At 49.4% G+C, this 12,497-nt stretch overlaps 1 protein-coding gene across 2 annotated transcripts; it reads left to right on the top strand.

Moving 5' to 3' along the window:
• Nucleotides 1-102: 102 nt before the first annotated feature.
• On the top strand, nt 103-12,475 carry Apc (APC-like). 2 transcript variants are annotated; one of them, XM_030382567.2, is made up of 4 exons: nt 103-202; nt 3,880-7,929; nt 8,044-8,182; nt 8,249-12,475. In XM_030382567.2, the coding sequence occupies exons 2-4, from the start codon at nt 3,947-3,949 to the stop codon at nt 11,705-11,707; spliced, it is 7,581 nt and encodes a 2,526-aa protein (XP_030238427.1). In that variant the 5' UTR covers nt 103-202; nt 3,880-3,946; the 3' UTR covers nt 11,708-12,475. The 2 variants fall into 2 exon arrangements, with proteins under 2 accessions (XP_030238427.1, XP_030238426.1); XM_030382566.2 differs by having other exon boundaries at nt 116-351.
• The last annotated feature ends 22 nt before the right edge of the window (nt 12,476-12,497 follow it).

The following is a 12,497-nucleotide window of genomic DNA, read 5'->3' as shown; positions in this document are numbered from 1 at the left end:
ATAGTTTTTAGCAGCTGATAAAGTTAAAATAACCAAAATTTGGTATTTTTCATCCCCACCTACAAATGTTAATAACAGTTGACTGCAATGTTAATTTACTATCGGTGTTAGAAAGTCCATCACTAGTATAGCACCAATAAGAATTGGACGTGCAACGCAGAACCGCTACGCACGGACGTTTCTCGTAAATCAAAATTAAAAAGTACGTCCGCTATTATTTGGTTTTATCGCGAAATGTGTAAGATTTATAAATAAATGCAATCGCTCAAAGTAAACATCTAAGATAAAGCATGAATGGTGTCTAATCTCAACTCAGCAGCTGTTACGAGCCATTTAGAACTTTTGGGCAAGGTATGCACTAACTAAATTGTCGCTGTGTGGGAGACTCAATAAAATCTTCTTTATTTTTTGTGTGTATGTGACAAACCAACGAAAATAATCAACCAAAAAAAAACACGTTATAGTTGTACCCCACGCTCTTATGGCAAGTTTATTAACTAAAACCAATTAAATAATTGTCAAGTTTTTAGTTTTATTTTGGCGTTTCTCATTTCCGTGCATATTCCTTTTACAGGAAAAATCAATAAAATCCAATTGGCGCGCGTATACGTGTGTGTGTATGAGAGTGAGCAGAAACGTGTGTGTGTGCGCAAGCGGCTGCGCCGTGTGTGGGTGTATGCTTGTGCATCTGTATTGTCTTTTCAAGCTGCAGGCTCCTTTATCAACTGCATAGGCTGTGTGCGCGTTGTTCTTGTTGTTTTTAGTTTTTTTTTTTTTTTTATTCTTGTGCTGCTGCTGTTAGTGCTGCAAAGTGAATGTAGCTCAGCTAATTGATAAGTTTTCATTTCTATTCGGTCATTTTTTCCCACTCTTGTTTACCATAATTAATCACTGCGTCTGCATTGTAACTGCTCACATTTGTATGCGTATTCATATGTACATATTTATTTATTATGCATGCTCTGGGGGTCTCGCTTTGGTTGCTTTTGTGTTTATTTTGTGTTTGTTTTTGGTCGAAAGAGCGACAGTCGCGAAATAGTTAAACCAACTTGCTTAGTTAAAGTATTTAGTTTCCCTTTTACTTTGCTTCCATTTACATAATAATGATCTTCGCTTGCAAAAAGAAAAACTGGACAACGACCAAAACTAAATGAAAACAGCAATAAAAACAGAAGCGAAAGACGTTCATTAAAATAACACATACTGGCATGCTCATACACACATGCATACATATGTGAATGTGTTTGTGTACATGTATATGCCGACAGTCATATTTATGGGAACGGGCGCGTACTTTTATTATGGCACAGAAAGTACTTAAGCATTGTCTTTGAGCTTGTGACATCGTATCTCTATAAATAATATATACAACTTTATGAAAATATTAAACAACTTTCTTTAAAACAAAAAGAAGAAAATATTAACTATTATAGTAAAAATTTCACGATCATTCCCTTGCTATTATAATTTGATATTATACGATAAAGTTTTACATATAACATAAATAAAATATATTATTTAATAATATGACTAAAAATAAATCTACATAAGTTCATTTGTATGTGTCAAATATATTATTAACAATATTTGTCTTGCGTCCATTTATGCACATCAAAGTTTTCTTTGATTATGTATAACAAGTTAGAGAGAGTATTTAAGTTCAAGCTTGCTTGCCACAATTTTATTCGTCGTATTTTTGCGCATACTTCCATCATATCTCTTTTAATGCCTGTTGTCTGCCCATCTCATTTCTCAATCTTCAATCGTATACTGCTTTGGCGATAGTTCTGCTGTTTGGATTTCGGTATGCAAAATGTGTGCCAAGCCAAAACGTCGCTTCCTTTTGTGGTCTTCGCAGATGTAAGTGTGTGTATGTGTGTATATGTAGTTACTTACATACATATGTACATCTAGCTGCTCGGTTAATGACACGCAAGACAGCGGGAGAAGCGGCGCCCGACTAGACAAGTGACGCATACGAATTCCTTGTGATACTTGCCAACAATACGTAAAAATATACATACATACATATGTACATATATGTACATATACTACACTTGCTTAGGCTTTGACTAATTGATGAACTGTTGATTCATTCGACATGCTAAAATGCCGGCTACGTACATAAGTACACACATATGTATGTACGTAAATATGCACACGCACACACACACACACAAGCCAAATTACACATAAAGAATGTGCTGCATTTATCAGAGTGTTTCTTATCAGCCTGTTCTGAATTTGTATAGTTACGTATTATATTTCAAAGAGGGTCGCACATGGGTTGAGTAAGCGAATCATTTATTGGCTTGCATACATATGTACATATATACATATATATATATATACATACATACATACATACGTATATCCATATTTATACGATTGGACAGTGTATCGCGGTGCTTATTAGAATTGTCTACGTAATATACGTGTACAGTGATTGTCCACTAAAAACTATTTAATAATTTGAGAGAGAACTATAAACAAGAAAAATTCTTGAATTTTTCATTAATGCAAGTTTAATACACATGATAAAGTATGTATATTTTCAATTAAATTACTTTTTGCATATTTAATTTAATTTATTCAATACATTTCGAATGACAACTGTAGCCCATTTAAATGATCTACATATATTGCGAATGATTAGCGTTCTGCCATTCATTTCCGTCCAATTGGAAGACTACATTCTATTTTCAAATTAGTTTTTGATGAATTTGCCAATTGGAGCCTGAAGCACATACATATGTACATATATGTACATACATATATGATCTACGTTTAGGGTGCCACAATGCACAAGCTAAGCAGCTTTATCCATGAGAATACAAAATTTAACCATGTCACACACACGCATACATACATATGTATATTCATATACACCCAAAGATGTGTGCATACGCATATATCCAATTATACGGCGCATGCGCCGCTGCCATCAGAAATGCAGTCGCCAATTGCAAAGCGCATAACTCAACGGCAGCTCAAATGAGAAATATAACAGCAGCAACAACAACAATGAAATTATGCAGCTGAAAACGCATCTGTATCTTTTTCATGCACTGGAAATTCCGCAAAAAGACGTTGCCGATCCGCTAACTTTCTAAAAAAAATAGATGCAGCGCCAGCTAATTACAATCACAATCATGATCATAATGATTGTATTAGCTTTTATATTAGCACTGGGTAGCGCCTAGCCAGGGTATATTATGCCAAATATCTATTTTGTTAATTGCATAATATATGATGATTTATATATAGAATACTCACTGATTTTCTGCATAATTTTGAGAGTACGTATTGTTAACAGGGACAAGGAAATAGAATAAGAGAATGGGGTAGATAGAGAAAGAGCAAGTGAGAAGGTTAGAACAGAACAGAGAGATAAAGAGATGAAGGAAAACAAAAGAAAGGGAAAGGAGGGAAGGCAAGTGAAGAAATGAAAGAGAGAGACTATGATAAGTACACATATGTATGTAGAATACCTTAGAAGCCACCCACCCACAAAGTAAACTATAAAATATTTTCACATATTGGTTTTCAAGGGTATCTCATAGCCGTTGCCTATGGCAGCTCGTAGTTGAGTCGTTTATTACCTGCTACAGACCGCACACTTGAGCTTACACCTGATATTCTGGAGTCTCAATTGCTGCAGCTGCCAGCGTCTCGCTCAAGGGCCCAACTTGGCCAACCGGTGGTGGGCAGGCTATATATATACATGTATATATGTATGTATGCGCGTATATATAGAGATAGATGCGCAGATATACATATGTAGCTGTAGCTATAAATAGAAGAGCGACGCTCGACGCCCAGCTGATCGGCCAACTCATCTTGAAATTTATAACCAACGCCTCTCACTCGTAATTGCAGGGCATGGCGCATTGACTCTGGCATTTGGCTTTGAATACCAAACCAGATCCAGTCGGGAGCTGTGATCATGCTGCAGCCAACGCTCGCATCAGAGCTGGAGGGGAATGGCGGTGGCCAGGATAGCATTGTGTTGGGCATGGCGGGCGTGTGCCTAGACGACACCGACATCGATGTTGATCCGGATGCGGATGTGGATGTGGATGTCGACGTCGACGTGGATGCTGTGCCCGAGCGTAAGCCACATTTCTTAGACTATGATGCAGCTGCGCCGCCAGATTATGAGGAGAATTATGGCTATAGAATTGCCGCCGGGGAGCAGCTGAAAATGGACAAGAAATTCGAACGGGATGGCGAGATAAGCGATTACGAGCTGGCCGCCAGTGGCTATACCAAGAAGGAGTTCACCCAGGACGATAATACGCTGCACTACACCCAAAGCAGCGGCGCAGCTGGCGCCAAGAAACCAGCCAAGCACTTTCTGGATGAGAATCCAATACCGCCTGATTATATGCTGGCACAGGAGCTGCGCGAACATCGAAGCCTAGATCGGAATTTCGAGCGGCAGTCGGCGCAGCAACAACAGCAAAAGGAGCTGCTGCCAGCCCAGCGTCTGGGCTCTCCAGCAGGAGTAGGAGCCGGGGTGATGGGCACAAGTGTGGGTAGTCGGGCCTCGCGCAGCAAGGAGCCCTCGTATACGCTCTCTCGTTTCCTGGATGCCGATGCAGCGCCGCCGCCCTTGCCACGCCTACCCAAAGGCACCGCCTGGACGAGCACAAACGACGTGGATGCCACGCTGGGCGCCAAGGTGGAGTGTGTCTACTCGCTGCTGTCTATGCTGGGCTCCAACGATCCGCTGGAGATGTCGAAAAAGTTTCTCGAGCTGTCCGCGAATAGTCAGAGCTGTGCCACATTGCGTCGCTCCGGCTGCATGCCGCTGCTGGTGCAGATGATGCATGCGCCGGACAACGAGCCGGAGGTGCGCAAGTGCGCCAGCCTCGCGCTGCACAATGTGGTGCACAGCCACCCGGACGAGAAGGCGGGCAGGCGGGAGGCGAAGGTGTTGCGCCTGCTCGACCAAATAGTGGACTATTGCAACTTCCTGAAGACGCTGCTGCAGAGCGGCGGCGAGGCCATAGCCGATGACTCCGATCGTCATCCGCTGGCGGCCATATCGTCCCTAATGAAGGTGAGCTTCGACGAGGAGCATCGGCATGCCATGTGCGAGCTGGGCGCGCTGCAGGTGATACCCAATCTGGTGCACCTGGATCATGCTGTGCACGGACCCAAGCCGGAGGATCAGTGCTGCAATTCGCTGCGGCGTTACGCGCTGATGGCGCTCACCAATCTAACGTTCGGCGATGAGAACAACAAGGCGCTGCTCTGCGGCCAGAAGCAGTTCATGGAGGCGCTGGTCGCCCAGCTGGACACGAGCGGACCCGACGATCTGCTCCAGGTGACAGCCAGTGTGCTGCGCAATCTCTCCTGGCGCGCGGACAGCAACATGAAGGCGGTGCTCAACGAGATCGGAACTGTGACGGCACTGGCCAGAGCGGCCATGCGCAACAAGAGCGAGAATACGTTGAAGGCCATCCTCTCGGCACTGTGGAACCTCTCGGCCCACTGCAGCACCAACAAGGCGGAGTTCTGTGCCGTCGAGGGCGCCCTCGCCTTCCTGGTGGGCATGCTCAGCTATGAGGGGCCCAGCAAGACCCTCAAGATCATCGAGAATGCCGGCGGCATTCTGCGCAATGTCTCTAGCCACATAGCCGTGTGTGAGCCGTATCGTCAGATCTTGCGCCAGCACAACTGCCTGGCCATTCTGCTGCAGCAGCTCAAGTCGGAGAGCCTGACTGTTGTGAGCAACTCGTGCGGCACCCTGTGGAATCTGTCCGCACGCTGTCCGGAGGATCAGAAGTTCTTATGGGATAATGGCGCGGTGCCGATGCTGCGCTCGTTGATACACTCCAAGCATGCCATGATCTCGGAGGGCAGCTCATCGGCGCTGAAGAATCTTTTGAATTTTCGGCCCGCTGTGCAGAATCAGGATCAATTGGATCCGATTGCCCGCTCCATGGGTCTCAAGCAGCTGCCCACGCTGAAAGCGCGCAAACAGAAGGCGCTGCAGCAGGAGCTGGGCGAACGACATGCCGAGACCTGTGACAACTTGGAGAGCAACAACAGCAACAGCAACAGCATTAGCAATAGCAATAATAATAATAATAGCATCGGCACGAGCGTCATTTCCCATAAGGCGCGACGCCATCCGGCTCCCACGCGTCTGTCGCGCTCCGCCCTGCTGACCAAGAGCGAGAGCCGTGACTCCGTCTATTCGGCCAAGTCGGACTCGGCCTACGAGCATCTGATGCGCTCAGATGCGGCCAAGCGGCAGGGCAACTTTGAGCTGGAGTTGGAGCATGATGTGGAGGCCACGGAGGAGCAGCCTATTGACTATTCGGCCAAGTATAGCGAAGGAGCGGCCAATAGCAGTGGCAAAGCAACAACATATCAGGAAACGGATTTGGATCAGCCCACGGACTTTAGTCTGCGCTATGCGGAGAACCAATTGGAGTCGGACATGAAGTCCGCCGCGGGCTGTGCACCGAGTGCCAAGGCAACGGGCGAGGGTCAGGAGATCCTGCTCGTGCTGGACGACAGTGTCAAGTGCTACCAGACTGAGGATACGCCATATGTCATATCGAATGCGGCGTCTGTCACTGACTTGCGCCAGGCGGCCAAAGCGGAAGCTGAAGCGGATGCCGCATCATCGCCACCCGCCGAGGCGAGCATCAAGCCAAGCGGCGTGGAGGATAATGCCCTGAGGCAACCGCAGGCGCCCATTAAGCAGCAATCCTCTAAGTTGTCCTCGGCGCTGGCTTCTGGCTCCTATACGCCCGAGAAGCCCATCAATTACTGTGAGGAAGGCACTCCCGGCTACTTCAGTCGCTACGATTCGCTCAGCAGTCTGGATGAGCCTGGCAAATCGGCTCCAAAGGCAGACAGCAAGTCGGTCAAGCTGGAGGAGCAGCAGCAAACAGAGCAGCCAGAGGTGCAGCCGCAGGAGGAGCCAACACCAGCCAAAACCAATTCGGCGCTCGAGACGCCGCTGATGTTTTCTCGGCGCAGCTCCATGGACTCCCTGGACGTGGATGTGGCCAATTGCGATGACAAGAGCTCGGTGGTCAGTGACTTTAGTCGCCTGGCCAGCGGCGTCATCTCGCCCTCAGAGCTGCCCGACTCGCCCACACAGAGCATGCCGCAGTCGCCGAGACGCACCAGCGTGGCAGGCGCCAGCGTTGCCCTGCCTGCCGGCAGTGGTAGACGCCAGCAGCCGTTGCGCAGCGTCTTCGAGGATGATCTAAGCAAATTCAATGTGGAGAACACGCCCGCACAGTTCTCGGGCGCCACCAGCCTGAGCAACTTGAGCATTGTCGACGATGACAAGCCCATGGGCGAGGACAACGACGTTGAAAAGGAGGACGAGCTGCTGCTGGCCAGCTGCATCAACATGGGCATGCAGCGTCCTGCGACTGCGAGCACTGGCGGAGCTGCAGGCAGTGGAGCTGGAACTGAAACAGGAAGGGCAGCTGCAGCAGCCTCTGCCGAGGAGACGACACGCAGCTACTGCACCGAGGACACGCCCGCTCTGCTCTCCAAGGTGGGCAGCAACACCAATCTCTCGGCCATATCCATGAACTCGACAGCTGAAACACAGCCACAGCGTTGCTCGCTCAATCTGTCCGACGACGTCTCCTCCAATGCGTCCGATTGTGGCGGCGCTGGCGCTGGAGCCGCTGCCATGCTCCAGCAGTGCATACGGGACGGCATGCAGAAGCCCAACCCGATGCCAGCTGCGTCTCTTGGCGACGATCCCATTGCAATGCTGCGCCGCGGTGGCAACATGCTCTCCACCTATTTGCCCGTCAGCGATGAGATGAGCAAATATCTGGTGGAGGACAGTCCCTGCAATTTCTCGGTCGTGTCCGGTTTGTCCAATCTAACCGTGGGCTCCAGTCTGGTCGGACCTGCAGTGCAGCTGCAGGAAACAACTGGGTAAGCGTTGGTGAAGTATGATTGAAATGTTGATCTATAGCTCAGGATCCGAGTTGTTCAGGTGCCCATGAGGCCATGTCAAGTGATTAACAAATGTGAATATATCTATTTCAGCATTGCCGATGCATCTGCCGTGAAGTCAGAGAGTCAGGCGCCAGCCCAGGAGAAAGTCAATCGACCGCCGCAGTGGCAGGACGATTCGTTGAGCTCTTTGTCCATTGACTCCGAGGATGACACCAATTTGCTGAGTCAGGTGAGCGCAGTGGGAGTATCATATTAAATGTGTGAGCTAATCCGAATCTTCATTGAATTCAAGCAGGCTATTGCCGCCGGCTGCAATAGACCCAAGTCGAATCTGGGCTTCAGCGGCACGAGCGCAACGAGCAGCAAGCGCTCCAGCTCGCTGTGCTCGTCGTCTCAGCCCATAGCCATCAATGCGGCCACCTCGGCGTGCTCCTTGAATTCGGCAATGAGTGCGCGCAAGACGGTGCAACAGGAATCCTACAGCTCGGTGGACTCCAGCGACTCGAATGACAATCAGTCCAAGTCGCTCTTCGAGCTGTGCATTTTGAATGGCATGTACAAATCCAAGGAGCCGAGCAGATCGCAACAACTACAGCAGGAGCAGCGGCAGCAGCAATCAGCGGCACACTCAAATCCCAATCTGAAGCAATTCGATTCGCTGCCCGTGCAGTTGCCAGTGCAGTCGAAGCGGCAGCGTCATCACCACCATCATCATCATCAGCGGGAGCGAGAGCGCGAGCGCAAGGATGAGAAGTTGCTGCTGGAGTGCATCAATACGGGCATCTCGAAGAAAATAAATGCCGTGCCAAAAAACGGGCAGGCTACGTCTGCAGCTGCATTGGAACCGTGTCACCCAATGGCGGCTACTACATCAGCAAGTGTCCACAGCACAGCAGCAGCAGCTCCAGACGTAGAGCAGAAATCGCACGCACCATCAACCCATCAACACAACAGCCAACCGGCCAGCCAGCAGAGCCATCTGTCACCCAGGCACGGCATCGACATCGACACAGACGCAGCAAAAAGTCCAGCTCCAAGTCCAGAGATCGAGAACACGATCGATCACGCGATCGTTACTGGGTCTAAATTGGTCCTAGCGGATAACGAGGCGGATCGTTCCAGCGATGAGTCGAATCAATCGCTAATACTGGACACCACAGTGCGGCTGGATGAGATTCCGGATGACATCCGACCACGGACGGCGGACAAGCACAAGGATCCCGATCTGATGCTCAAATCTGTGGAGCGTCTCACATTGGAGTTTGTGACATCCGCCGAGCAATTGCGCACGGGCAATCACAGTCACAGTCAAAGTCACAGTCACAGTCAAAGTCATAGTCACAGTCACAGTCAGGGCAACACCTGGAACGAGCACACTTGTCCCAATGACGTGTCCTTCCCGAGCATTAGCCAAACGGCACCTGTGTTGGGTACGCTTAGCTTGGATGATGCTGATGTGGATGATATGGATGCGGATGCTACAGAGGCGCAGGATTTGCATGATTTTGCCGAGATCACGCCCACCAATGAGACGCAACTGCTGTGCTCATTGGGTGTGGTTAACGGTGATGCCAACTTCCAGCAGCCCAACTCCCTGGATAGTCACACTCTGAGCGACACGCTCACCGGGCAGTCCGAGCAGAGTCAGCAGAGTCTGTCGTCCGGCCTCAACTTTCAGCTGGGCGGGCAGGTGCAGAGCGCTGCGGTGCGCAGCTGCGAGCAGCAGCAGAGGCTGCTCCTATTCAATGGCACCAGCGCCTCCATGATGACTAACTCCACAATGATTGCGTACGAGGCGCGAGCTCTGGCCGACAATCTGCAGCTGCTGCAGACGTCCGATCCCGATAACAATGAGCACAACGATGACAGCACCCAGCTGACATTCAGCATCAATGGCAGCCTGGATCTGGACAATGTACGTCCGCCATCAGGCATGGAGTCGCTGAACTCTGCCTGCAATACGCAACCGAGCTCGTTGCGCCTGGCCTTGCCCACCAAATCGCCAAGGTTTGGACGCAAGGCCTTTCCAGCTGGTCTGGTGGCCAGACGCGCGCTTGGCCAGTTGGCGGGCAGTGCCGAGAGCGTGAACTCCAGCTGCAATCTGCTGGACAACATAAAGCCGCCATCGCTTATGGACGAGCTACTCGATTCGATGATCAGCGTGGACAGCATCCAGTCGGAGGTGGCGGACGCTGAGCAGGAGTGCAGCATGGCAACCACCATATCGGTGTCCAATTACGAGACGGCCGCTGGTGACGACCAGACACTGACTGTGCTCCAGAGCTGCTGTGACTTCGACGACGAGGAGGACGCCACCATGAACGAGGACTTTAGCTCCGCGGAATCAACTCCCAAGCAGGGCTCGACGCCTTCGCCGAATCGTCGCACTCTCACGCCCAAGCAGAAGCGTCGTCTGGCTAAAGATCGTTACAAGACCTACACCATCACGGGCAACGCCTTGGAAATTGTGGAGCCCAATGAAACGCTGCAGATTGAGATTGTGGAGGCTGTGCCTGCTGCAGTGGCCCCAGCGACGCCATCACCCCGTGCCAATGGACGACGGCGTGGCAGTGCCGAACGCTACAAGACGCAGGTCATCGACTGCCCTCTCCACCTGCTGCAGGATGATTGCCCCAGCGATCAGCTGTCCTCCATGCGCGCCATGATGCAGCAGTTCACCTACATCACAGACATCGACATTGGAAACTCCAGCGAAGCACCGGAGACTCACGCTCCGGCTGATGATCCACCCAGCTGTGACGGCGATCAGAACTCCGAAACAGAATCGTGCCACGGACGCGGCCAGTCGCCGCCAGTGGCCAAGGAGCTCACGCTGAAGCGGATGACTCCGCCGCCACAGCCGCCTGTCCTGGAGCCTGCAGCTGCTGTTAAGGTGGTGCGGGGACGCAAGAAGCCTGCCTACATCTCGCCCTACAGCATGCAGAGTCAGCGCAACAGCAGCGCAGCTGCTGCCGCCGCGGCTGCCAAGGCCAAGACGAAGACGCTATCGCCAACCATAGCTAAGCGCAATGCACTGCCTAGCACGCGGCTGCCGGCCAAGAAGAAGGCAACTCCGCCACCGGCACCCCCGCGTTTGGAGCGGCAGGGCACCTTTGTCAAGGATGAGCCCACTAATGTCAACGGACAGGTGCCCGTCGTGGAGCCAGTGAGTCCCACGCAACGCGCCTCCAAGCTGCCCACAAAGCGGCCAACAACAGCAGCAGCAACAACAAAGACCGTAGCAAAGGCAGCCTCACCCAAACGGATCATAGCCAAAGCAGCGCCTCGGGTGCTGCCGCCACAACAGAAACCGCAACAACGTGCCAATACCAATATACGCCTGGCCAGCGCCAAGGCAGCGGCTGCCTCCCGCGTGGCCGCCCAAGCGAACCGAATATCCAGCACGACTCCGCCCTCACGCAGCAATTCGAATCTGAATGGCGGCAGTGCCGCAGCAGCGGCATCGGCGGCGGCCGTCAAAATTAACCAGGCGCAGAGTCGCATTGCCAATATATGGAAGCGCGTGGATGAGGCCAAAACCAAGACGACAAAAACCAAGCAAATATCCAATTTGAGAACGCAACAAACAAAGTCTTCCAATACGTTGAACGGCAATGTGTCGCGGCCCACGCTCTTGCGCAGCTCCACGTTCGACAATACGCCGCCGGATGCAGCGGCAGTTGGTAGTCAAGCATCTGGAGCAGCTGCAGCAGTGGCCCGCTCCCGGCTGCCCATTGGAGGCGTGCGCAAATAGAAACGAACGCACAAAGCGAATCCCGTCTTGCATTTTCATATGGAAACAGAATCAAAGAAAGTTTATTATATATAGAACTATGTATGGCTTACATACCTATAGAGTATATACATATATATATATTTATAACTATATATCCTATGCTAGATTTGTTAGGCCTAGAAACAACCTAATCCAATTCACAGTCAGAAACGAAGAGCGTCTTGAATTCGGCTCCAAGTTCGTGTGTAGCCAAATGTATTGCATAATAATATTAATCTAGATATTATCTCGAGCCTTCTCAAGTGTGTACAACCATATACCCTATATAACTACTTACTAAAGATATATATCTATATATGTCATACGACATTTAAAAGTTGTAACCAAGCTAATTCAAAGCGGTTATATAAGGTTTATATGTATGTTACGACTTGTTAATCAAAACGCTCTAAAAATTATAATCAAAGAGAAGAAAACAAAAAATCAATTTTATATACACTTAGTAAGCGTATTTAGCCGTCGGCTTCCTTTCTGCAAACCAAATATTACTTTGAGAATGATTAATTTAAAACATTGATAGTCATTGCTTTTATATTTTAAATATAATTTTAAAAGTCTTTAGTCGGATTAAGCGTATTTGCATTCGGATTTGGACAATTTCGTATCGAACCCGAGAACTTGGCGATTTGTAGTTAGCTTTGATTTAAGCCCATTTACAATTCTTATTAAACATATATATACACATATATATTAATAAAAACGAAATGCTTTTCGACAAAACAAAAATTTGTATGTTTGCAATTCGAAT

The sequence above is a fragment of the Drosophila navojoa genome, chromosome 2 (genome assembly GCF_054131105.1).
Source record: "Drosophila navojoa isolate 15081-1374.11 chromosome 2, UAZ_NAV_1.0, whole genome shotgun sequence".
Classification (NCBI taxonomy): domain Eukaryota; kingdom Metazoa; phylum Arthropoda; class Insecta; order Diptera; family Drosophilidae; genus Drosophila; species Drosophila navojoa.
This window is presented reverse-complemented; position numbering and strand designations above follow the sequence as displayed.